At 25.8% G+C, this 23,318-nt stretch overlaps 5 protein-coding genes across 16 annotated transcripts; 3 read left to right on the top strand and 2 right to left on the bottom strand.

The window, feature by feature from the left end:
• Positions 1–40: 40 nt before the first annotated feature.
• Positions 41–4,105, bottom strand: LOC117234244 (TBC domain-containing protein kinase-like protein). Of its 3 annotated transcripts, none has more exons than XM_033495253.1 (14): positions 3,867–4,105; positions 3,517–3,727; positions 3,190–3,439; positions 2,855–3,083; positions 2,508–2,782; positions 2,293–2,439; positions 2,095–2,215; positions 1,749–1,910; positions 1,505–1,682; positions 1,236–1,442; positions 868–1,127; positions 664–791; positions 421–583; positions 41–356 (listed from the first exon to the last, which is right to left on the bottom strand). In XM_033495253.1, the coding sequence occupies exons 2-14, from the start codon at positions 3,719–3,721 to the stop codon at positions 345–347; spliced, it is 2,337 nt and encodes a 778-aa protein (XP_033351144.1). In that variant the 5' UTR covers positions 3,722–3,727; positions 3,867–4,105; the 3' UTR covers positions 41–344. The 3 variants fall into 3 exon arrangements, with proteins under 3 accessions (XP_033351144.1, XP_033351143.1, XP_033351145.1); XM_033495252.1 differs by having other exon boundaries at positions 41–363; positions 3,867–4,103; XM_033495254.1 differs by lacking the exon at positions 1,236–1,442 and having other exon boundaries at positions 41–363; positions 868–1,004; positions 3,867–4,103.
• A 470-nt stretch (positions 4,106–4,575) lies between these two features.
• Positions 4,576–7,010, top strand: LOC117234246 (60S ribosomal protein L10a). Its single transcript, XM_033495256.1, has 5 exons — positions 4,576–4,721; positions 5,447–5,602; positions 6,120–6,268; positions 6,503–6,675; positions 6,782–7,010. Exons 1-5 carry the CDS (start codon positions 4,717–4,719, stop codon positions 6,950–6,952), a joined length of 654 nt encoding a protein of 217 aa, XP_033351147.1. The 5' UTR covers positions 4,576–4,716; the 3' UTR covers positions 6,953–7,010.
• A 1,534-nt stretch (positions 7,011–8,544) lies between these two features.
• On the top strand, positions 8,545–18,601 carry LOC117234242 (tyrosine-protein phosphatase 10D). 8 transcript variants are annotated; one of them, XR_004493490.1, is made up of 21 exons: positions 8,545–8,563; positions 11,832–12,233; positions 12,302–12,589; positions 12,719–12,997; positions 13,078–13,344; positions 13,424–13,756; positions 13,884–14,201; positions 14,288–14,620; positions 14,727–15,026; positions 15,099–15,302; positions 15,430–15,535; positions 15,698–15,924; positions 16,008–16,084; positions 16,173–16,307; positions 16,379–16,501; positions 16,599–16,747; positions 16,923–17,058; positions 17,664–17,730; positions 17,808–17,906; positions 18,337–18,403; positions 18,478–18,601. XR_004493490.1 is itself a non-coding variant. In XM_033495249.1 (19 exons), exons 1-19 carry the CDS (start codon positions 8,560–8,562, stop codon positions 17,891–17,893), a joined length of 3,834 nt encoding a protein of 1,277 aa, XP_033351140.1. In that variant the 5' UTR covers positions 8,545–8,559; the 3' UTR covers positions 17,894–17,988. The 8 variants fall into 8 exon arrangements, 7 of the variants coding, with proteins under 7 accessions (XP_033351140.1, XP_033351142.1, XP_033351141.1 ...); XM_033495249.1 differs by lacking the exons at positions 18,337–18,403; positions 18,478–18,601 and having other exon boundaries at positions 17,808–17,988; XM_033495251.1 differs by lacking the exons at positions 16,923–17,058; positions 18,337–18,403; positions 18,478–18,601 and having other exon boundaries at positions 17,808–17,830.
• On the bottom strand, positions 18,550–19,780 carry LOC117234247 (thioredoxin-like protein 4A). 2 transcript variants are annotated; one of them, XM_033495257.1, is made up of 4 exons: positions 19,670–19,780; positions 19,429–19,560; positions 19,168–19,304; positions 18,550–18,994 (listed from the first exon to the last, which is right to left on the bottom strand). In XM_033495257.1, exons 2-4 carry the CDS (start codon positions 19,504–19,506, stop codon positions 18,781–18,783), a joined length of 429 nt encoding a protein of 142 aa, XP_033351148.1. In that variant the 5' UTR covers positions 19,507–19,560; positions 19,670–19,780; the 3' UTR covers positions 18,550–18,780. The 2 variants fall into 2 exon arrangements, with proteins under 2 accessions (XP_033351148.1, XP_033351149.1); XM_033495258.1 differs by having other exon boundaries at positions 19,429–19,512; positions 19,670–19,778.
• Positions 19,781–20,082: 302 nt separating this feature from the next.
• On the top strand, positions 20,083–22,491 carry LOC117234255 (UDP-galactose translocator). Of its 2 annotated transcripts, XM_033495271.1 has the most exons (6): positions 20,083–20,104; positions 20,172–20,323; positions 20,874–20,945; positions 21,083–21,202; positions 21,300–21,514; positions 21,577–22,491. In XM_033495271.1, the coding sequence occupies exons 3-6, from the start codon at positions 20,927–20,929 to the stop codon at positions 22,222–22,224; spliced, it is 1,002 nt and encodes a 333-aa protein (XP_033351162.1). In that variant the 5' UTR covers positions 20,083–20,104; positions 20,172–20,323; positions 20,874–20,926; the 3' UTR covers positions 22,225–22,491. The 2 variants fall into 2 exon arrangements, with proteins under 2 accessions (XP_033351162.1, XP_033351163.1); XM_033495272.1 differs by lacking the exons at positions 20,083–20,104; positions 20,172–20,323 and adding an exon at positions 20,367–20,527.
• Positions 22,492–23,318: the final 827 nt, after the last annotated feature.

Genomic DNA, 23,318 nt, shown 5'->3' with positions numbered 1-23,318 from the left:
TTTAATTCTTTAATTAATATAATACATATTTTATATGTACTATTATCGTTTATAATCTCAATGTTAGAAAGATATAATATTTTACAATTGCCTCATAATATTCTACATATAATATAGTTAAATAAAATATTACAATTTATGAGTAATTTAAAATTATATATATATACATATATATACAAATTGTATGATCCTCAAATATGAAAATGTGGTGTTGTAATTTATTACATTAAAAAGTGCAGCATTTATACATTACTTTTATCGTAATGCTACTATAACATTTGGAGATTTTGCTCGTAAGATAGAAATTCCTCCTTGTAAAGAACATACACCCACAACTCCACATTTTACCAAAAAATCTGCAAACTATAAAACATTTTTATTTCAATGCTGAAAAATTAAATTTTGTATTATAATACTAACCAAGGCATTATTTTGATCATGAGGCCCAATAATTACAACAACACTATTTTTATTTTCTACAAGTGGTTTTGCATGTGGTCCAAGAGTTTCAATATGAGTTAAGGAAAGCTGTACACTTGTAAATGGAATATTAATACTGCCTACTACAGCACCTCTTTCAAATCTATATAAAGTAAATGATTACCATATATATAGAAATGATTTAGAATAATGTAATATTTCCTTTACAGATAAATTACTCACTGTATGTTATTGCGCACATCTACAGTTATTAATCTTTCAGGGCTATTGTTTAATAAATCTAAAAAGTCATCAACAGATATTCTTGGCATTTTTTCAGTACCTGGTTCTGGTTCTAACCAATTTATATCCTAAAACATAACATATTTTTTTTAAATTTGTATTTAATAAATTATCTTGAAGAATATATAGAGTTTATATTTATACTTTTGGTTGATTAAACTGATGTTTTCTATAAGTAATACTAGGTGGTGTATTTTGGTACATCATCATAGAATCTTTAACACATAATTCGATGTCGATTTCAGGAAGATCAGAAAATAAGAGGATACATTCATTGAAACCTGAAGTTAAAAGAGAATCTCGTAATTGTTTTAATATTGCTAGTCCAACTAAAAGTGGAAATGATGAGTCTCCTAATAGAAGTTTATCCCATAAATGAAGTATTTTGTGAAGTGGAAACACATCTAAAATAAGAAAGTTCAAGAATATGTAATAATCAACAATTTCAAAAGAGGAAAATTTATGATGTGAACAATTTTACATAATCCAAACATTAATAATAAATGGCTTACGTGAAAACATTGTTAAAAACCATGGAATTGCAAACAATTCTAATACAAAGTTGATTGATCTAAGATGATTAGCTAATTGTGGATCGTGGAAAGCTATAATTTGTGAAAATTTTCCTAAATATTCTTGTATAATAGCAGAATTATCTTTCAGAAAAAATTTGTGAAGATATTTTGGTATAAATGCAGACAGACATTCGAATGCTCTAGCTAAAATAAAAATATTAATAAAGTTTACATATATGTACTATATAATTTACTTAATTTATTACCTTCGTTATTAAAATTAAGATATAGAAATGGAGCTGTTAACGAATCTAATCCTTGCCAATAAACATAATGAGGATTATTTCGAACCCATGCTTTGAGCAATCTTTGTAATCTTTCGTGACCAGCACCAGATGACAATAATTCACTATACTGATGACATCTTGGTATGTCTACCTCTATCTAAGATATTGTTAATAAATTAAAACATAAAGATAAATAATGTAATGTGACTTAATGATGAATTACTTGTCGATCTGTGTGCGTAGGTGTTTCTTTATCAATCATATCATAACGTTTTTGAATATCACCAGTAATACCAAGCAATGCAGCCCATACAGCTCCCCTAACAGGTGGAGGTATATCTTTGTGTGCTTCTTCAATTATAGCTTCCCGTGTAATTGGATAAACCTAAATTATCAATATACATAAGTAAATAGTTTTATGAAAAGATTCTATTTTTGTAGTAATTTATTAGTGATATTTTTTATTAATGAATTCATAGTAAATAATTTTAAACTTCAAAGATATTCCAAATAAAGTAATTACCTGTAACAGTTTATTATATATCAAATATTCAAAATAATATAATCACCTGTAGTAATCTATCATATAAAACAATCCTATAAAATTGATATTCTGTATCTCTTTCTCTTATAATTAAAGGTAACTGGGAAGCAGCATCTATCAAATCCTCTTGCGATTGAACGCGCATTCTATAAAGCATGTATGAGATGATTTATATAATATTGAAGAAAAATGTGAAATTTACATTTATCTTTATTATACCTACTGATTTGTTAACCATGGATAATTAGCTATATATGGAATATGAGACAAACGTTGATGTAGTGTATCAAGAGGAACTTTAACCACACGTAAATCAAGTAATCCTGCTGTGTCTCTTCTGCCAAACATTTGACCTAAAAGTATCACTAAACTAAAAAGAAAATTAAAATAAATTGTGCTTTTTTCCACAGAACATGATATTTATGAAACTTCTATTACTTTGGAATTGATAAAATAGGTGGTCTTGACCGGATAAATCCCTGTTTCTTTAACTCCACAGTAATATCGCCTCCTGCTAATTGCCATAAATAATATAATTCATCCATTTTTCTAACAATAACATTCTTATATAAATTTTTTTCTTTTTCTTTCTCATTTTGTAACAAAAATTCTTCAAATATAGGTAACTTCAGTAACTCTTCTGGTACCTTGCGCTCTAAGGGGTGAATTTGTAAACAACAATCTACAAAATCCTTTACTTTATCAGGTAAATCCTAGAACAATAATAAATACAAAGAAATAACTATAGAGTGTGACCCAGGATTTAAGAGTCAAATAAATTATACCTTATAAATATTGTAACAATTAGTTTCTCTTGCAAGACGTTCAAAAACAGAAGTTTCACAGTGTATTAGACTAAGAACTTTCCGCAAACATTGAGATAATTTTACACCTGGCCATATTGACTTTCCCAATAATAATTCTGCAATAATCATACCTAAAGACCAAGAATCTACTTTTGAGCTACTGACACCAGAACTCAGAAATACTTCAGGAGCTGTATACTTTGGATAACTAATAAAAAATTGTATTATGCATTTAAATAAGTATTTCTTATTTTTACTAAATATTCAATTGCAATTAAATTTTATTAAACTAAATATTTTATTATAAGACATACCCAATAGGAAAAGATACATTTTTTCCACTATCTGTCATATAATATAAACCAAAATTATATAACTGTACATTTCCACTTTTATTGACTAATATATTTTCAGGATTTAAATGTCTGTGTACTAAGCCTAAATTATTCATATGCTGTAAACCCAACAGGCATTGAAATGCTATTTGCACAATATCATCAATGTTCAAATTTTCTTTTTTATTTAATGTATCTCCATTATATTCTGCAACTACTACTACCCGTTCTACAAAAAATAATTTTAATTAGATAATTATATGAAATGTTTTTAAATTTCTAATTTTTAAATATAATAAGATTTACCATGTTTACTTCTAATTATATCAAGATATGTAGATAAATTTGGATGGTGAATAGTCTTTAAAAATTGAGATTTTCCATATATGGTTATTGAATTTGGTGTAAGAGGTAAACCATTACTACCACAAACTTCAACTGGATGACTTTGGGCAAAAAATGTCATCCCTCCAAAACATCGTTCTTCGTTTTCTAAAAGTGCTGGACACATCCTCAACTATAAAATAGAACATATTATTATAGAGTATCTTAACAATATTTAAATAACTAATTTAATTTTAATAATGACAAAAAATTTACATATATATTAAAAAATACGTCATGTAATACAAGAAATAATTATAAAATATACGTACTTGATTTATCAATATATACTTTTACGAAATTTTAAACTATAAATCGATATTTACATCATTAACCTCAACGAATACTTATAACCATTATCAATTATAAAAATACATTTAATTGTCTCTTAGAATTATGTCTTTTCATAGTTTAATTATTTATCATTTGCAAATTAAACCAAATTATTGATTTATTTATCAATTTTGTTTACAAGAATAAACAAGAGCACCCACTACATATACATACATATGTATATATGTATATATCACTGATATGTATATGTATCATGAACCACGATCATATAAATAGATCTGGACACTTGCTAGGAAAAATCGTTCGAAAATTGAATCATGTCTAGTTGCGAAAAATTAACATGGAAGATCAACAAAGTCTGCGTTCTTACGAGACAGACAGAGATGAGTAGAGTGTCTCTTTCTTTGAGGTATTCATAGCATGTCACGGATTGCAAAACGAAAATCTTCTTGCCTTCGATGTTAATTTTTCACAACTAGTCACGATTTAATTTTCAGACAGTTTTTCACAGACTTCAATATATATAAATGTAGGACCTGGTAATAGGAATTCTGGTACATAATATGTATAGTCTAACATACATAGACTATATATATGTATCAATGCATACCGAAATAGTTAAATTTAAAGCCGAGTTCACATAAATTGCAAGCACGACATCTGTGACAGTTTCATAAACTATGAGCTGGGATGCTCATAAGCGTGATCCCATCTAGCAAATATGTATTGGTTTTACTGGTTCTGCTGTTAACATAGCAGTTTCCTTTCTGATTTTAATCGTGCAGTAGATAGGACGTTTTCTTTTCAGTGATCTTGTAAGGAGGTACAATGACGTGAGTATCTAATCTTTTCATATTTTATAAATCTGAAATTTTTTTTCTTTGATATTGTAAATAATATTTATTGCGATATATCTTTTTAATATAATTACCAATATTTTTTAAAAATAATCGTTATTGAAGCTTTATATCGTACCAATTTTTGGATATGATATCTCCACATTGTACTATAATTTTTCAAATGCATCTTTAAAAGTCTTTTATAAAATAAATTTTAAGCATTTAATAAATATAAATAAATACTTTTTCTATTATGTATTGAATTCTTTTTATTTTATAACAGTTTTATATATTTTATTTAAATTATATTCTAATCCTAACTGACTTTTTTATCATTGTAGCATAGTATTATTGAAAATATTAATCTTTTATATATGTACTATTTTAATATAATTTTATTTTAATAATAAATAAATTCACATGAGTTCACTATATGTTGGAAATAAATAAAGAAAATGGGCACTGCTTATAAGATTGATTGTGAACACCAAGCAATAAAAAAATTTCATGTACAAAAATGTTGGTAGCAATTCATATCTTATCTATAAACAATTTCATTAGAAACAGAAACATGCTAGTATCAATGAATCAATTGACAAAGCTCTGTCCGTATCTCAGTTCTAAGACCTACTTTTTTTATTTGTATTCTGTATATTATAATAGTAGTAATAATTGTTTTAAATTTCAACTTTGATTGTAATAATAATTTTAATCAATAGGTCCAAAGTATCACGTGATACTCTCTATGAATGTGTGAATGGTGTTATCCAAAATTCACAAGACAAAAAAAGGAAATTCTTAGAAACAGTGGAACTCCAAATTGGCTTGAAGAATTATGATCCTCAAAAGGACAAACGTTTCTCAGGCACCGTCAAGTATGTTTCTACCTGACATTGAGGATTCTTTTCGGTTTTTACTTCTCTTTTCTTTTCCTTTTTTTATTTTTTTTTTTTATTTTTTAACTAACATCCGAAAAGGTTGCCTCATGCATAGTCAGGAAGCTAGGTTTTACCTAGCGGACCTCTACCCAGGGTCTTAAATAAATTGGGGAGGTTTTTTACCGTTGTATTTATTACAGGATCATGAATCATGATCCTGCTGGTAAGTCAATATTTGACTATGGTAACTATTCAATCAATTCAATTATTAAAACCAATGTTCAGTGATGTTGAACTACTTTGCATGTATTATCTGAATACTTCGTGTGGTTATCCAATATGTTACTGAGAATATTGACTTTGATAATTGTATTTTCATTTTTGAGTAATTGGAATAATGTTGAATTCCACTTTGAGTGTTACTTTGAATATTTATTCATAATAACATATATAGAATCAACAGTTTAAGGAATATTAATTACTTAATTACACACGTAATTTATCTCTATTAAAGGTTGAAGAATATTCCAAGACCAAAGATGCAAGTTTGTGTTTTGGGAGATCAACAACATTGTGATGAAGCTAAAGCTAATAATATTCCATATATGGATGCAGAAGCATTGAAAAAATTAAATAAGAACAAAAAACTTGTAAAGAAACTAGGTAATTTGAAGCTTTTTATTTTGTCTATTTAATTCTTTTCTTTGTGCCTTCCAAAAAGCACCATTGCTAGTTTGTAATTTGTAGTAGTGGTCGTCTACTGGAAGAAAATGAAATTCTTCACTTGGTGAGGACGTTGTGTTTTATTCCTTCGTACCTCAATCCGTGTCGAGACATCTTTTAAATCAACTTTAATATAATTTGATTTAAAAATTAACTTGCGTGTGCTTTTTACAGCTAAAAAATATGACGCCTTCTTAGCTAGTGAATCTTTAATTAAACAAATTCCACGTATTCTTGGTCCTGGTCTGAACAAAGCTGGCAAATTCCCTGGTCTTTTATCTCATCAGGAGTCAATGGTAGGGAAAATTGATGAGGTGAAAGCTACAATTAAATTTCAAATGAAGAAGGTAAATTTTGTTGCATATTCGTTGTTTCAAAAAAATATTTTACTTACAAATTCTTGCTAAAATTGTAATTTATAATATCCAAACGTAATTTGAAAAACTTTTTCAGGTATTATGTTTGTCAGTGGCTGTAGGTCACGTGGGAATGACTCCAGATGAATTGGTACAAAATGTACATCTTTCAATTAACTTTTTAGTTTCATTGTTGAAAAAACACTGGCAAAATGTACGTTCTCTTCACATTAAATCTTCTATGGGACCACCTCAGAGATTATACTAATTTAATTAGTATAAATACTATGTACAATGAAAAAATAAAACAGACATAACTCAATGTATGATGTTACAGTTTGTTATAAAAAATTTTCCTATTTGATATTTTCCAAACTTATAATTTAAAAATGTATTAATATCATAATTCATGTACTATAATTATCTTATTGAAAATCGTGTACAATTGTTGCATTTACTAGAGTAAAAGTTCTATATGTTTTAACATAATGTATCGTCGTAATCGTATTGTGTAATATTTCATTAAAAAGAAAAATTACTTTGTGATGTATTTATAATATTTTATCGTTATTAATACGGTACCAAAAATTTTGTAAAAGAAACATTCATTATATGTATCGGTAATTATGAAAATGCTGTATCGAGAAAAAAAGAGATTTTCATTTGTTTTGTTATATCGATTTATATTTTTATATAACTAAGAAATTTTTGCTAAATAGCTGAGAAATGAGTAACGATATGAGGAAGTCACTTCCATATTTATCCATGGAAGTTATGATTTATCTACGTTCATTTTGACAGTGGTGTAGGTCACATGTAGCTAGTGCGTGAGTTGTGAGCTTGGAAGAAAAATAACAATTACATATTTTTGTATTATGTCAATGGCAATGAGAGAACTCACACCAATTGTTCTAGTTATTCCACAGTACAAATGCTGCACCACGCTGCCAAGTCCTAGTGTTCCACACTAGCATATACAAAAACCTATTTAATTTCACCGTAAACGAGGTATAACCCAACAAATGAAGACGACGTATTCGTTAAGACGATGGTAGAGACAATAGACAACTTTGGACGGCGGTGCCTAAGGCTTAAAAGCTTTAAAGGCCTAAAGCCTAAGGCTTACTCTTTTAACGGATGATATAACTAGACATGAACACAATACACCATAGCACACTAGCACATTGATCTTTCCCGTTTTCTTTCTTTTTCTTGTGCTATTATATGTCATTACCTTTAATGTTAAGCATATAAAATAAAAATTTTACAAGTAAATTTTCAAAGTAAAAGATAAAAATTTCGGTTAATAAATTAGTCATGACGTCAAATCTTGTCTGCCGATAATTTGTTCTTCTGTTTTTATCGTTTTTGTAAATAAATACGCATGCAACATATACATTACGTCAGATATACTATCAGAGAGGAATTTCCTCTCTGATATTATTCACAACCTATCAACCATTGAAATTACTATTAAAGTGAAATTTAAGATTTATTATAACGTTTATTATTTAATATAAAGCAAATTTAATGTTAAATCTAAAAGTCTATTGTGTATAAAATATATTAAAATTATTACTATTCATCATTCCACTAATCCATTATCGTTTAAACGGTAAGGTTTCCTTTTCTTCTCTAAAAAGAATATAATAAATAATTAATTTCTCTTTCTGAGGCAACTTTCAGTATTGCGTGATTATGTTATTCTCTTACTTGTCTATCTCGAATAGAAAAGTATGAACTTGTTCATAAAACCGTACAATGAAATAGTCTTTTGTAGCGTGGAACTAAATAGGTTCATGTATATGCTAGCGTGGAACATTTTCAGTACTTAGCCGTTAGGTTCAGCACTAATCCGGAAACAACCGGAACCATATGCGTGAGTACTCCCATTTCCTCTCTAACTATGTCTTTAAACAAAGGCTCGGGTATGGGGTATGGTAATGCTTTATATGAAACGTCAATGGATTTTGAAGCGGGATTTCATGTTTTAAATTTTTCACCGAAAAAAGAAAGGCCAAAATTATGTTATAATTTGCACTTACCTTCATTATACGCAAATGTAAGGCTAAGAGAAAAGTATAAAGACAGTTATTTACTACTTTACATTCCACTAATTTATCAAGAATATTTTAAAGCCCTTAGAATATCTGAAACAAAATTTTGTTATTGAACCAGGAGATGATTAATAATTAATTATACAAAATTACAATATATAGAACATAAATAAATAAATTTGTTTGTTTTAGTTTGTTTTCTTAATAAAATTCATTATCTTTTTTATCGTAAAAGATTACATATTTTATGAAACGTTTTATTTCATAATGGAAAAATATTTTGTAATACACTCAAACGCAAAAATTTAAATATCTAGAAACAAAATATATATGTATGACTTACATCACGTTCATAATCATAGGCACATATGTTGAGGAAACACTCCGTCGCAAGTATACACATCAAATTACATTAACATACGTGTGAAATGGTCAAATGATAAATCGCTTGAGAAATAAATAGTAATTTTATTTGTTTTTCCAACAATACAAATATAAAATTATACAATAATTGTAGCAATGTTAAAAAATATTTATTTTTATTACTTAACCAGATTTTTATTAAATTATTAATTACATATATATAGTTAACGTACCTCTTTATATTTATTTTATTAACTTATCTCAAACATATTTTTCATGAATATTCTAATATGATATTTTTTATATTGAAAAATTAAAAGTTATAAATTAAAGATATACCAAAAAGCAAACAGAATAAAAGTGTCTTAAATTTTCCCTCGTCTGCGCTTATATATACATATAGTAAAATGAAGATTTCTTATTCGTCGAATTTTCGTTTATCTTATATGAGCTTATATTTTTCTTTTCATTTGAAAGTCTTACTCAAATAATCAGTAATAAATAATTTATTAATTATTACTTAATTAATAAATTTAAGTTGTTCATCTCGTTTAAGTTGTACAAATATATTTTATAAATATACTATTCAAATACAAGCGTAAATATGACTTTTTGTGAGTTAAAAGGTTCAAATAATCAGAACATGTTATTTTTAACAACCTTTGAGGAGGTTATAATATATTCTTTAAAAATGTATATACATATGCTCCTCTATTTCGCTTCATAAGTAAATTGCAGCTTCAATGAGAGCTTAATGCTGCTTTATTTTTTTTACGATTGAATGTAATTTTAATATAGCGAATTTCGATCATAGTGCTTAACATTCGATTCACATGTATTTTACTAGAATGCGCAAAAACGTTAATGAAAACGGGAGGTCTTATCTATATTAAAGGAAAACTGATATTTAATGAATAACATTGAGAGATTCAAATCGCGGCAAAGTCTAATCTTTTGGGCAAGTACATTTTATGTTTAATTTAATACTTAACATACACAATTGCATTAAGAATTACGTACACATATATAATGGCATATAAATGTAGTTTAAATATTATGAATTATTTATTAATTATGATTTCCAATTATTAACAATGCGTTAACATATCAGTTATTATATATGCGTTATTACATGTATATATATATATATATACATATATTATATATATATAATTATAGATATATAATTAAAATTATACAATTTTAATCATTATAAAGCTTTTCGATAACAGCCATTTGTGTAATAATTGTGTTCAGTGATTTTATAAACTTATTATAATAAATATAATTCATGTAAGACTCCAAAGAAATGAATTTTTATAAAAGCTATATGTAAAATATAATAAAAAATTGTTAAAATTCGTAAAAAGATCAAGATAAATATTACCCTCATGTTTGATTAATAAAGTAGTACAGAGTACGCTTTTAAGAGTTTAATATAGACTTGAGATTCTTATCAGCAATATCAATGACTATAGGAGGGATAAACGAAAACCTGTTGGTAAGTGATCAGAAGTCAGAATGATTATCAAGAAAATAACTAACACATCGAGTTTTCAAAATAGTTCTTCGTACCTTTGTTAATAGATCTCATTGATTCGAGTGTATAAATTTTTAATAACTTTATTGAAAACAACGAATTAATTCATATGTGCAGAGTTTAATCCTAGATAAACCGACTTTTTCTTGAATAAGTGGATAAAACATAACAATTGTTTTATATACAAAAAAGGTTTCAATTCATAATGAAAAATATAGAATATATGTTTGTAATTTATCAATGAAGAACAATTTTTTGTGAGATTGGGTAAAGAATCGTGAGCATTTGACTTTTCATATTACGATGATCTGTGAAAAAACATTGCTGATCGAATCGTGATTGATATGAGCTATAACATATCAATCAATTATTGTGAAATTCTACTTGCCACTTTAAACGCCTATTGTACACATACCATTTTATTTTTAATATCTGCTTTTTTTACAATGCATTTATAAAATGAATAATAATAGTAATCAAAATAAATTTACATAACGTGTTAAATGAAGTGAAATGCACAATCATAAATGCACAAAACGTATAAAAATTACAATTTCAATTGTTAAGTCTTTGGTATAAAATTATTTTTCTGGTTTTAAATTATGAGACTAAGTATATAATACTTTGAAATATATATATATAATTAACATTTCAATTAATTTAGATAGAAAAAAAATATCACTTTAAATAGAAAAAGAATTATATTGGCAGAAGCCAATGTAACCTATCCAAATAATGTGTTAAAAAGATACATTGGTCAAAATTAAATCGATTATTTATCAAATTTCTTTATTTCTAATATTAACATTTTTCATCGTTCCTTCGAAATCATGGTTAATGAAACGTTATCATTTCTAATTAATATACAATTTATTTGTGACAACAATGATATTTTTCGTTTGTGAATTGACTCAAGGTATATTTTAAGTTTATCAGAAAGAATCACAAATATTGATTTCGTTTTTAGTTGTGATATGAAATAAATCTTTCGAAAGTCTAGATTACATCGTTTCAAGTACGTAATGTTAACTATACGACGTATAAAGTGTACAATAAAATTATCACCAGAACCTGATACTTTACCTAGCGCAGTTAATTAATTAATTAAGATAAAAAAACATCAAACTGTTATCTTAGATTTTTACGATTTTAATAATGAAACTCTGTTTCAATTTGCAATCTTATAGGTAACATGGTACGAAAAAAACGATTGAAAGTGTTGATTTACGCACTACAGATCATCTATGTGCTCAGTGAAAATAATTTAATCGATCATCGACACATCGGACACAATGAAACAGTGAACGCTTCGATGAAAATTTTATTTGATCTCAATGCTGAATATGTAGTATCTTCAGAACTAAATAATTCTATGAGCATAAAAGAGTTTCTAAACGAAGCTACGGAATTCGAACAAAATGAGCTCCTGCCGAATGATTACCTGAAAAACAACGATACTAATATATCGATTCTCGATACAACGAACAATGACTTCGTTCAAAAATTCGAGCATATTTCTATTTCATCTAACGAATTGAAAGATAACCAAATTTTATCGGAAGATATATTAATGACATGTAACGAAGAAGGTATAATTATTTAGATAAAGGTCAGTATAAATGAATGATTTTACTATTTACGTTTGCTTTGTTTATAGATCGAAAAAATGTACAAAATCTAACGATTGATCTAGTTGCTACAGAATGGATATTTCTCTCCTGGGAACCTCCTTGTGATAATATAACAAGTGAATTGTTTTATACTATCGATATATGCTTGGACTCAAATCAACTATGTTTTTCAAGAAATAGAACCATAGTAAAAGATACACAATATAATGCCACTGATCTAGAACCATGCAACAATTATACATTTATTGTAAAAGCCATTGACAAAGATTTAAACTCGACTGGAGTTATTGTAACAGGCGCGACGAGTTCTAATAGTAAAATTATAATATTAATACAAATTTAATATCCAATATGATTATTTAAATTTACTCTGGTTTAATTATTTTGCAGAAATTGTTTTTAAAAGTATAATATACAATTTATATACTATTCATTCTTTTTAGTTACTGAAATTGGAGATATTCAAAAATTAGTTGCACATACTGCTTCTAGTACAATTAAATTAAGCTGGAAATCACCAGGAGATTATCCAACATGTGTAAATCATTATTTAATTGCGCAATGCCTTAAAAATATTTGTAATAATGCCTCAATTACAACTGAGGAATATATTTCATCAAATTTAGAACCATGTGAGGAATATTTCTTTATAATTAAAGCAGTTTCAATAAACAACAAACAATCTAATGGTGTTGATATTACATTAAAAACAAATTCTCCAAGTATGTTAGTCAGTGATTATACTAGTTTTTACACATAGCTACTAATTAATAATTTTTTGAATAATAATTATTTTTATAAGAATCTAGTAGACCTCAAAACCCAACTGTGGAAGCTAATGCATTTTCTTTAGTTATTCATTGGGAACCACCAGAAATTGGAGCTAAATGTATTAAATATTACCGTGTTACTATTGATCCACAGCCAAAAACAGAACAAGTAACTGGAATAAATGTAACAATAAGTGATTTGTATGCATGTACTCCATATTGCATTTATATTAATGCAGTAGATGAAGACAATAATGATGGGGAAATGATCACTATTGATACAAGAACAGCATCAACAGGTAAAAAAAAATTATGAATATTATATATGTATATTTTATAAAATATTTATGTTTAAGAATAAATGAAAATTTCATTTAGTATCGAAATCACCAATATTAAATATGAAAGAACCAATTGTTACAACGCATGACATAATGCTTTCATGGAAGATTGAGAAAGGCAACAGTAACTGTACTTTAACATCTTTAAAAGCTATGTGTAATGCTACAATGACAAACGGTCATGGTTATGAAGTTAAGAATGGGGAAGCTGAAGTACATATAGATTCTCATATTCAAGATGAATATTTTACAAATTCAATAATAAAGAATGTCAGTCCATTTACTACATATATATGTTGGGCATATGTTCTTAATGAAGCAGGAAATAGTGAATTAAGTAAATTAATAAGTGTAACAACATCAGAAGATAGTAAGTAAGCAGAAATGCATAAAAATTATGTTAAACATATAGTTTTTAACCTACATTAAAAATACAAGAAATAACAAAAGTCATAAGTAATATTAATGGTAATATATGATATTCTTTAATATTTCAGTACCATCCGCACCTTTTCTCAATGTTACAAATATAACATATTCACAATTTATATTTGTTTGGGAACCACCATCATATTTAGCAGGGAATTTACATGAATTTGAACTTGTATTTGAAGGAGAAATATGTTTCTATATGCCTGATTGGTGCAAACCAGTAACTTTAAAAACCATTAAACATTTTAATGGATCTACGTTCATTTTTGAATATTTAAATGCAACAGCATTTACATATTATACAGCAAAAATCAAAGCAAGAACCTCTGCAGGCTGGGGAAGTTATAACAATGACCTAGTATTATTTAAAACACCAGCTGGAGGTAATTTCTTATTACATGAAATTATAGATATTTATAATTTCAATATCACTAAACTCTATTATATTACCATAGTTATTATATATTAGTTCCAGGGATGGTATCCAACTTTTCATATTCAATTGTAAACAATGAAAATAATAAAAATGTTTTGAATACCATTTTGACATGGGGCATTCCATGTTCTTTAAATGGAATATTGGAATATTTTAATGTATTTGTAGATGGGATTAGAACTAATTATGAACCACATTCTTTTACATTACAATTTTTATCAAATGATGTTAAAAATGATACGGTCATAACAAATTTAAAAGAGTTAAAAGCAGAATATAATTATATCATTAAAGTGGTAACAAAGGTTCAGGGAATCCAAGATTTTGGAATACCAGCATTTAAAAATATTTCATATCCTGCTGGCAGTATGTATCTAACTCTAAATAATATAAACTACCAACTTTCATAAAATATTTATCTTCAAGTATTAAAATGTCGTTAATAAGTTACTACACATTATTTATATTTTAGTTCCACCTCAACCTGATGAAGATTATATAAAATCTATAACTATAGATCCAGCTAGTGCACGAAGAACTACAACAACAGCTACACTTTTACTTCCCTTATTCCCTAATACAAATGGTGATATTATTTATTATTCTATTATAGTGTCAAGAATGAACTATAATATTCCATCAAGTATTAGATTTAATATGACGAATAATACAAATCATATATTATGGCCAAATATATCTTCTTGGAAAGAAGCTATGCTACAAGACTTTACAATACCTTATCAAGCTACTAGACTATGTTGGAATCCTTATCGTAGGTGATATATTTTTCAGTTTGTATTCAAATTTAATTAAAAATGTTTGAATTATTACCGTATTTTTGCAGCTAATTCTGTTGCTGATTATGGCGATATGGAAGCAGTCAAGTATACACTTGGCGAAAATACAAATTGTAAAGAAATTTCATCTAATACCAATAAAAGAATTTATTGTAATGGTCCTCTTAAACCAAATACATGGTATCATGTTAGAATGCGGGCATTTACTCGTGGTGGATATTCTGATTCTACAACTTTTTTAATAAAAACCAGTAAAGTGTTTATTGATTCTTAAAGTTATTTGTATTTTTCTTCGTTTAGTCGCTTCGATATTGGTATTGCAAAAATCATACATAATTAAATTTTATTGTATTCATTAAATATTTTAAATTATATTAGATGCTGAAATAGATATCGTACTTGTTAGTGGAGTTGTTTTTGGTATTTTATTCTTGGGAATTTTATCAACAATAATGTTATTATTTCGCAAATGTTCAATTCGTGCGTAAGTAAATCTTATTTTTTGTTTAGTTCAACATTGTCACAGTAAAAATAATATTCATCAAAATATAAAAATTTAAACATTTAAACATTGTAACAAAATATACATTGTGGCAAAAAATTTACATAATTAATAATTTAATGATAATTTATACATGTTTTTTAGAATATTACGACGATTTCTACATTCTGACATGTCTGGATCACCAGTTCCTACACCTTTTTCAAAAAAGAAATTTATAGCTCATTGTCAACAATTTATTGATAATCCTGGAAAATTAAGCAATGAATTTCAGTTACTTCAAACTCTTAGTATTGATTTACAGATGCCAACCAATACTGCTTGTTTACAAGCCAATAAGAAGAAAAACAGATATTCTGATATTTTACCATGTAAAAATATTGATTTACATATTATAAAGATGTGAATTATATATAAAATGAAAAAAAATACTTTATTAAATTTATATTTTCAGATGATTTTTCAAGAGTTAAGCTGGAAGTAATTGAAAATGATCCTAATACTGACTACATCAATGCATCTTTTATTAAGGTGAGTAACCATAAAATTATTTGTTTACACTAAATATGAATTATATTATGTATTAAATATGAATTAAATAGGTATACACTATTTTCAGGGCTATAGTGGCGAAAATGAATATATAGCTTGTCAAGGACCAAAAGAAGAAACAACATTTGATTTTTGGAGAATGATAGAGCAATATGACATCAATGTAATAGTTATGTTGACTGAGTTAGTTGAAAAAGACAAAGTAAGATTTTCGCACTAAATATATTTAAATCTCGTTTAACGCATGAATGTTAAAAATTGATACCTTTGTAGGAGAAATGTCATCAATATTTTCCAACAATTAGAGAAACTTTTAAGTATGAAAATTTGACTATAAAATGTATAAGTGAATTAGATTATAGATCTTATACACAAAGAACGCTAGTATTACAAAAGGTACAAGATTTAAACTTAAGTTACAAGATTTAATAAAATACATTTGTACTTATATATATATTAATTTAATTCTCCTATTTATAAATAATAAATATAGGAAAACAAAAAAAGAAATATAACACATTTACATTTCAAAGAATGGCCAGATCATGATGTCCCAGAAGATTTTGAACCAATAATCCATTTTTGCCAGATTGTACATCGTAATGTTACTGGTAATAAAGGATATATTGTGATTCATTGCAGGTAAAAATATATGAGTTTAGTATAATAGTTAATAATATCATATATCTTGATGTTTTAATATTATTCAGTATTGTTATTACTTTACATTTTGAATTTATTTAATATTATTACTATTTCACTATTTTATATAAATTTGTTATATATATATATATATATAAAATACATACTTTTACAGTGCAGGAATTGGTAGAACTGGCACTTTAATAGCAATAGATATAATTTTACAACATCTTCGAGATAATAAAAAATTGGATGTGTTTGGAACAGTATATAGATTACGACGTGATAGAATAAATATGGTGCAAAAAGAAGTAGGAAAATCCAAGATCTTTTATATTAATATTAATATAAATTATGTACTCATAAATTATATATCTACAGAATCCGACCGAATAACACGCAAAAATAGGCGTGATTCCTTGTGGAAAAATAAGGAAAAATATAGAATAAAATTGTTTTATTCTCGATTTAATTTTTGAAAAAATCGAGTTTGAAAATTTGTCAAATATATTTGAATATGACTAATTCCGGGCTGAACAGGATTAAATAATCGATAGGAAATCATTCCACGTGTGAAAATAAATCAAAAATGCAGAACACTTTTTTACGGGATACTTTGTTTTCGAAAAAAATAGATTTGAAAATTTATCATACGCGTGTAGTAGTTCAATTTTTAACTAAATGTGTTCAAACTTTACATTATTTTGTCCTGTCCAATCCGAAATTTGTCATGTTGAAGCATATAAATTTCACAAATTTTCAACCTTGATTTTCTCGAAAACTAAGCCGAGAATGAAAAAATTTTATTCTATACCTTTTCTTATTTTTCCACAAGCAGTCACATTATGCCCGCTTTTACGTGTTATTCGGTTGGATCCTGTATATCTAATACTATTAATATTTATTATATTTTTAGAGTCAGTATGCTTACATATACAATTGTACAAAGCAAGTATTAAAAAATCCCTATTGTTTAAAGAATTGTAAGTTTGTCATGCTTATTACAAACAAGTTTATTTACTATTTTTTTCGTTTTAAATATTGAAATTTTTGTCTTTAGATAAACCACCACCTATGAATCCAGTGTACGAAAATACCTCCAGGAAAATAAGAATAGTACCAAGTTCAAATATAAATCTACACTAGTCACAACTTTGAGGTAAGCATGTAAGAAGTAATTTTAAATATTTATTTTTGTTTTGCACAATATTGAAATTTATATGTATAAAAAAGTGGTAGTATTTTTTCTAACATAAAATGAAGATGTATTATTTAATATAGAAGATCAATGTAATAAATAATGTATGTACGTATAAGTACAACTGTAATGAAACATGATATTTTGTATTTTGTTTATAGTAATACGTGAATCAAATTTTATTCTTGCAATACATAAATTTAATTCTTTTTTATTTCTATGGAATGCATATGATAATATATTTTTAAAACAGACAGAACATTTTAAGGAAACTATAATAATAACATTTCAATATAAGGTTGTAATTGTTTAGTTTAAACTGGCTATATGACTTAAGGATTACAATAGATTTAATTAATATAAATGTCTAATCTTTTAATTGTTATTCAAGGTATAAGCTACCTACCTACTATTGCTTGACAAAAGTCCTACATGAGAAGTGCAATCTTCCTTTGAGTGTAAGTGTTATTTAAATATTTATACATATCAAAAATGAATAATATACACAAAACCAATAAAAATATGTTTTCAGGATTTAATTATCTAGTCTTTCTTCACTAAGCTATGATTTATTGACTTCTTCTTGTATAGAAAATAAATTAACCAATTTATACAAAACTATAATCGCTATTTACAGATAAATGTAAAATAATAAATGTACAAATATACTTATTATTTTTACAATAATTTGCATAAGTACATATATGCTACATATAACTTTATATTTATTTGTAATTATGCCATATTTTTATTTATTGATGTAAGTTCAGTTATATACCAATATTTTCTCTCTGATTTATACATTAATATAAAATATTTTCGTCAATAAAGATAATTAATAACGATATTTTGTAGAATAATCTTTTGGAGAAACAACTAAACCTCTACCTTTTCTGGCACCTCTGTAGACTGTCTCAATGATATCAATCATTTCTTGTTTGTCCTCTAATGTCCAGTTTATTTTATTATTATTTCCAGTTCCCAAATCAATCATTATATGTTTATTTCGAAAGAAAAACATAACTGTACAAGGATCATACAATTCATACCTGTAAAAAATCATATTTACATCTCTCTGAAAACGTATATCTTTAATAGTTTAAGACAATAAAAAGATATTATCCAGTTTACTGACTAAAATAATACTATCAATGATTTAAACAATATTTTATGAAAATATAAAATAACATTTTAAGATTTTTAATTGCATATTAAACCTTACATTTTATTAAAATCAGGTACTTGAGTAATATCAACTAGATAAATGACAGCAAAGTTTTTTACTTTTTCAGCAATATTATAAAGAACTTCATCCATTTTCATACACATTGGATCCCAGTCATGACCAAATCTAATAACCTAAAAAATTTTGTTTTTAGTTACTATTTCATATATAGATAGTCGCTATAGATAGTAAAATTACGAGGTAAAATTTCATCCATGACAGCCATTAAAAGTTAATACAAATCAATTAGAAACTTACAACTACTCTGTCTTCTTCAGATAATATTGCCTGATCCACTTGCCATCCATTGTGGAGATGTGACAACATATAAGACATTGTTTTCTGTTTATCAAATACAGATCCAAGAAAAATGAACAAATTTAATGTAACCTATATTTTTATATTCAAGTTTAGAACACTTTTTATTGGTATATATCACAAACAAAAAGTGTAGAATAACAATATCTACAAAATCATGTAATAATTATACATTACTTACATGGGTTTTATCATATGATCAAGATTATGGAATAAAGGTTTCTTTTAACTTCTCACAATACGATCAACACCACCGCTATAATACGTTTATTTGCGAAAGTTAAAATTTACCACCCATTACCTCATTGCCACCAACATATTAGCAATAATTTAAAAAATCCCTAGTTTCATTTTAATCTCTTTAATTATATCTAGTTATATAGTATATTAATATTACAATATAAGATTATTAGATTCTTTTTACAATTTTATTCTATCGTATATCTATTTTTTCATATATATTAAATAATTACAATATCTATAAATTAACAATACAATTTCAAAGTTTTATTAAGATTTAAATGTTTTAAATCTGACCTATTTTTCCGATAATGGCAAGAAAAATTATTTTATTAGTTGGTGAAATATCATTTTCTATCATTGTTATTAAAAATTTGTAATTTTGATTGATTTAGTAAAATATCTAAATATGTATTAAGATAACTAAACTTAATATATTTTAGATTTAAAAATATCTCGGCTTTCTATAGGCACATCATACACATGTTGACGATAGGCAATAAAGGGGTATAAATGTCAACGTGTACATATCTTGTGTGCATACTTACCATTCCTTGTTTTCTCTTTTTTTATTTCAGTAAAAATAAAGAAAAAGGTAAAATGAAAGTATTTATATATTTGAAAAAGAACATTACAGTTAGTATTATGTATTACTGTAGATATAAATCCTATGCACATTTTATTTTTATTGCTAAATATAAAATTTTTAATACATACTTTACTTAAATATTAATCGTATGTCACATAATCATAAGGAATACACTCGTTTAACATAAATCTTTTATACTCTGAATAATTGGTATGTTTTATACTATTTCATCTACTATATATTTTTTCTTAAATTACAATATGTATTGTGTATTGTTACATTGATTTATAATTATTGCATTATTTCTTTAAACGTTATACTGAACATGAATTAAAAAATCAAGATTACATTTGACAAATAGTATTAAGCTTTAAATATGTTAATGTTTTGTAAATATATCTATAATTTATTATATATAATCAAAGATTTCTGATTAAATTATATATTTAATACACATGCATATACATATGTTCAATAATTTTTTAATAAATTTTTTAAAATGTAAAACATTAATAACACTACATTTATAACTTTAATAAAACATCTTATTTTGTAGATGAAATGATCCATTAGCTTTTATATTATAAAAATTGTTATAAAAAACATTATATGATGGAATCACAACAACGTAAGTCTATAATTTTAATATAAGAAATTGTAATAAATAAATTTAACATAAAATTAAATTTAGTATGTCTAATGGACTAACTAATGTATTGATTCCTTAACCATTCTCTGATATCTTTTTCTTAATTTATTTTACAGGAAGTGTTCAGACACTAAAATACATTAGTTTAATTACACTTACATTACAAAATGCCCTGGTTGGGCTTAGTATGCGTTATGCACGTACAAGATCAGGAGATATGTTTCTTTCATCAACTGGTATATTACATTTTTTTATATAAATTAAAAATTGTATTTATTATTTTTATTACATTCATGTAAGTTATTAATGTATAGTAATTAAATGTTATTTCAGCGGTAGTTATGGCGGAGGTTGTTAAACTTTTAACATGTCTAATATTAGTTCTTGTTGAAGAAGGAAATTTTCCAAAATTTGTTGATGCCCTAAAGTCAACAATCATAAAACAGCCTGTTGATACTCTAAAAGTATCTGTGCCATCACTTCTATATGTTGTACAGAATAATCTTTTATATATATCAGCATCTAATTTAGATGCAGCAACTTATCAGGTATATCCAATACTTAAGTATATATTTGATATTTTTCACCTATTAACTATACTATTCCTCAGGTAACATACCAATTAAAAATTTTAACAACAGCATTTTTTGCTGTGGTAATACTACGAAAGTCTTTAAAGAATACTCAGTGGGGAGCTCTAATATTATTAGTCATAGGTGTAGTATTAGTACAACTAGCACAAAGTTCAGATACTGCTTTACCATCTGGTATAGAACAGAATCATTTACTTGGATTCTCAGCTGCCTTAAGTGCATGTTTTCTATCAGGGTTTGCAGGGATATACTTCGAAAAAATACTAAAAGATTCAGATATATCAGTATGGATGAGAAATGTTCAATTAAGTTTACTATCATTACCTTTTGGATTAATTACATGTTTTGTAAATGATGGTGAAATTTTACGAAAACAAGGCTTCTTTTTTGGCTATGATCTATTTATTTGTTATTTAATTGTACTTCAAGCAGGTGGAGGTCTTATTGTTGCAATGGTAGTTAAGTATGCAGATAATATACTTAAAGGTTTTGCCACCTCTTTAGCCATTATTATTTCTTGTATAGCTTCTATATATCTTTTCGATTTTAACTTGAGTTTCCAGTTTTCTTTAGGTGCAATTTTAGTAATATGTTCGATTTTTATGTACAGTCACCAACCAAAATCGACATTTATCGATAAACATTCTCGAAGTGATAAAGTTTAATATAAATTAAACTAAACTTATTTGTAAGATAAAAGTGATATTTCCCAATTCAGCAAGTGTTTTAACATGTTCATTCAACAACATAATTTAATACATTTCTTCCATATAAAATGGGAATCTCTCTCTCATATGGTTTACATATTAGTATATATGTTATCACATACTTTATCAGTATTCTATTATACTTTTTAACAAGAGGTATAATGGAATTGATCAAATATATAGAATCGATCGAAGAATAGAATCAATCAAATTGATTTCCTAATATTAATCATGATCAATAATATAATTAATTGATAGTTCAGAATATTTTCATAAGAAAATACAATTTACTAATAGACCATATGCTAGAGAGAAATAAGAATATATAAATACATTATTGAATAAATTCTATGTTAAAATTAACTAAGATCAAGTAAGCATATATTTATATCAAATTAAAAAATTACATACATCAATATATAAAAATATTCCATCTAAAATATATCTTAAAAATTGAGATATATTTTTAGAGTATTATATACAAATAATTTTAATTAGAATGCATATAAAAAACAATAAGATTGTTTCCTTTTAATTTATATATTTTTATACAATGTTACAATGTTTGATTATAGATATAAGTATACATATGTATAACTGAATTCACTATTATTGTACTTAAGTTTTAATAAATATGTCTTATAATGCATACGCAACTTATATATTAAAATATATCTATTTACAATTTTAAAATATAATGTAAATTGTAGACTAAAAAAGTAAGGAACAAGATGAAATAATTTTTAATTTTGTAATGCATTTAAACTATAAGGGAAATACGTTTGATTACAAAAGAATCAACATATGTACTTCTGTATAGATCTTATCTCTCATCATTACTAAAGTCATTACATATAACAATTACAGATAATAAATACTGATCTCAAATATTCAAATTGTAAAATATGAAAACCTAGAATTAAATAATATTTATATAAATATTACTATATTATTAAAATTATAAATCAATGGAATTTTGTTTAAATACTTGAATAATATCGATTTCAGATACAAACGATCGATAGCAAAAGTTACTTACGTAATGTAAGTAG

The sequence above is a fragment of the Bombus vosnesenskii genome, unplaced genomic scaffold (assembly GCF_011952255.1).
Source record: "Bombus vosnesenskii isolate JDL3184/JDL3185 unplaced genomic scaffold, Bvos_JDL3184-5_v1.1 scf7180000013304, whole genome shotgun sequence".
Taxonomy (NCBI): Eukaryota; Metazoa; Arthropoda; class Insecta; order Hymenoptera; family Apidae; genus Bombus; species Bombus vosnesenskii.
The sequence above is the reverse complement of the archived record's forward strand: the minus strand, read 5'-3'. Positions and strand labels throughout refer to the sequence as shown.

Excerpts from the sequence above, each read along its gene's own strand:
- LOC117234242 (XM_033495245.1), top strand. Across the intron at positions 12,998-13,077 it reads ATTAAAAACAAATTCTCCAA|AATCTAGTAGACCTCAAAAC; the intron begins GTATGTTAGTCA and ends TATTTTTATAAG. Across the intron at positions 14,621-14,726 it reads TATTTCATATCCTGCTGGCA|TTCCACCTCAACCTGATGAA; the intron begins GTATGTATCTAA and ends TTTATATTTTAG.
- LOC117234244 (XM_033495252.1), bottom strand. The coding sequence starts at position 3,721 with ATGTGTCCAGCACTTTTAGAAAACGAAGAACGATGTTTTGGAGGGATG. Across the intron at positions 3,084-3,189 it reads AATGTATCTTTTCCTATTGG|TTATCCAAAGTATACAGCTC; the intron begins GTATGTCTTATA and ends ATTTTTTATTAG. Across the intron at positions 364-420 it reads ATGATCAAAATAATGCCTTG|TTTGCAGATTTTTTGGTAAA; the intron begins GTTAGTATTATA and ends AATGTTTTATAG.
- LOC117234247 (XM_033495257.1), bottom strand. The coding sequence starts at position 19,506 with ATGTCTTATATGTTGTCACATCTCCACAATGGATGGCAAGTGGATCAG. Across the intron at positions 19,305-19,428 it reads CTGAAGAAGACAGAGTAGTT|GTTATTAGATTTGGTCATGA; the intron begins GTAAGTTTCTAA and ends AAAATTTTTTAG. Across the intron at positions 18,995-19,167 it reads GTACCTGATTTTAATAAAAT|GTATGAATTGTATGATCCTT; the intron begins GTAAGGTTTAAT and ends GATTTTTTACAG.
- LOC117234255 (XM_033495271.1), top strand. Across the intron at positions 21,203-21,299 it reads TATGTTTCTTTCATCAACTG|CGGTAGTTATGGCGGAGGTT; the intron begins GTATATTACATT and ends ATGTTATTTCAG. Across the intron at positions 21,515-21,576 it reads TAGATGCAGCAACTTATCAG|GTAACATACCAATTAAAAAT; the intron begins GTATATCCAATA and ends ACTATTCCTCAG.
- LOC117234246 (XM_033495256.1), top strand. Across the intron at positions 5,603-6,119 it reads CGTTTCTCAGGCACCGTCAA|GTTGAAGAATATTCCAAGAC; the intron begins GTATGTTTCTAC and ends TCTCTATTAAAG. Across the intron at positions 6,676-6,781 it reads TTAAATTTCAAATGAAGAAG|GTATTATGTTTGTCAGTGGC; the intron begins GTAAATTTTGTT and ends AAACTTTTTCAG.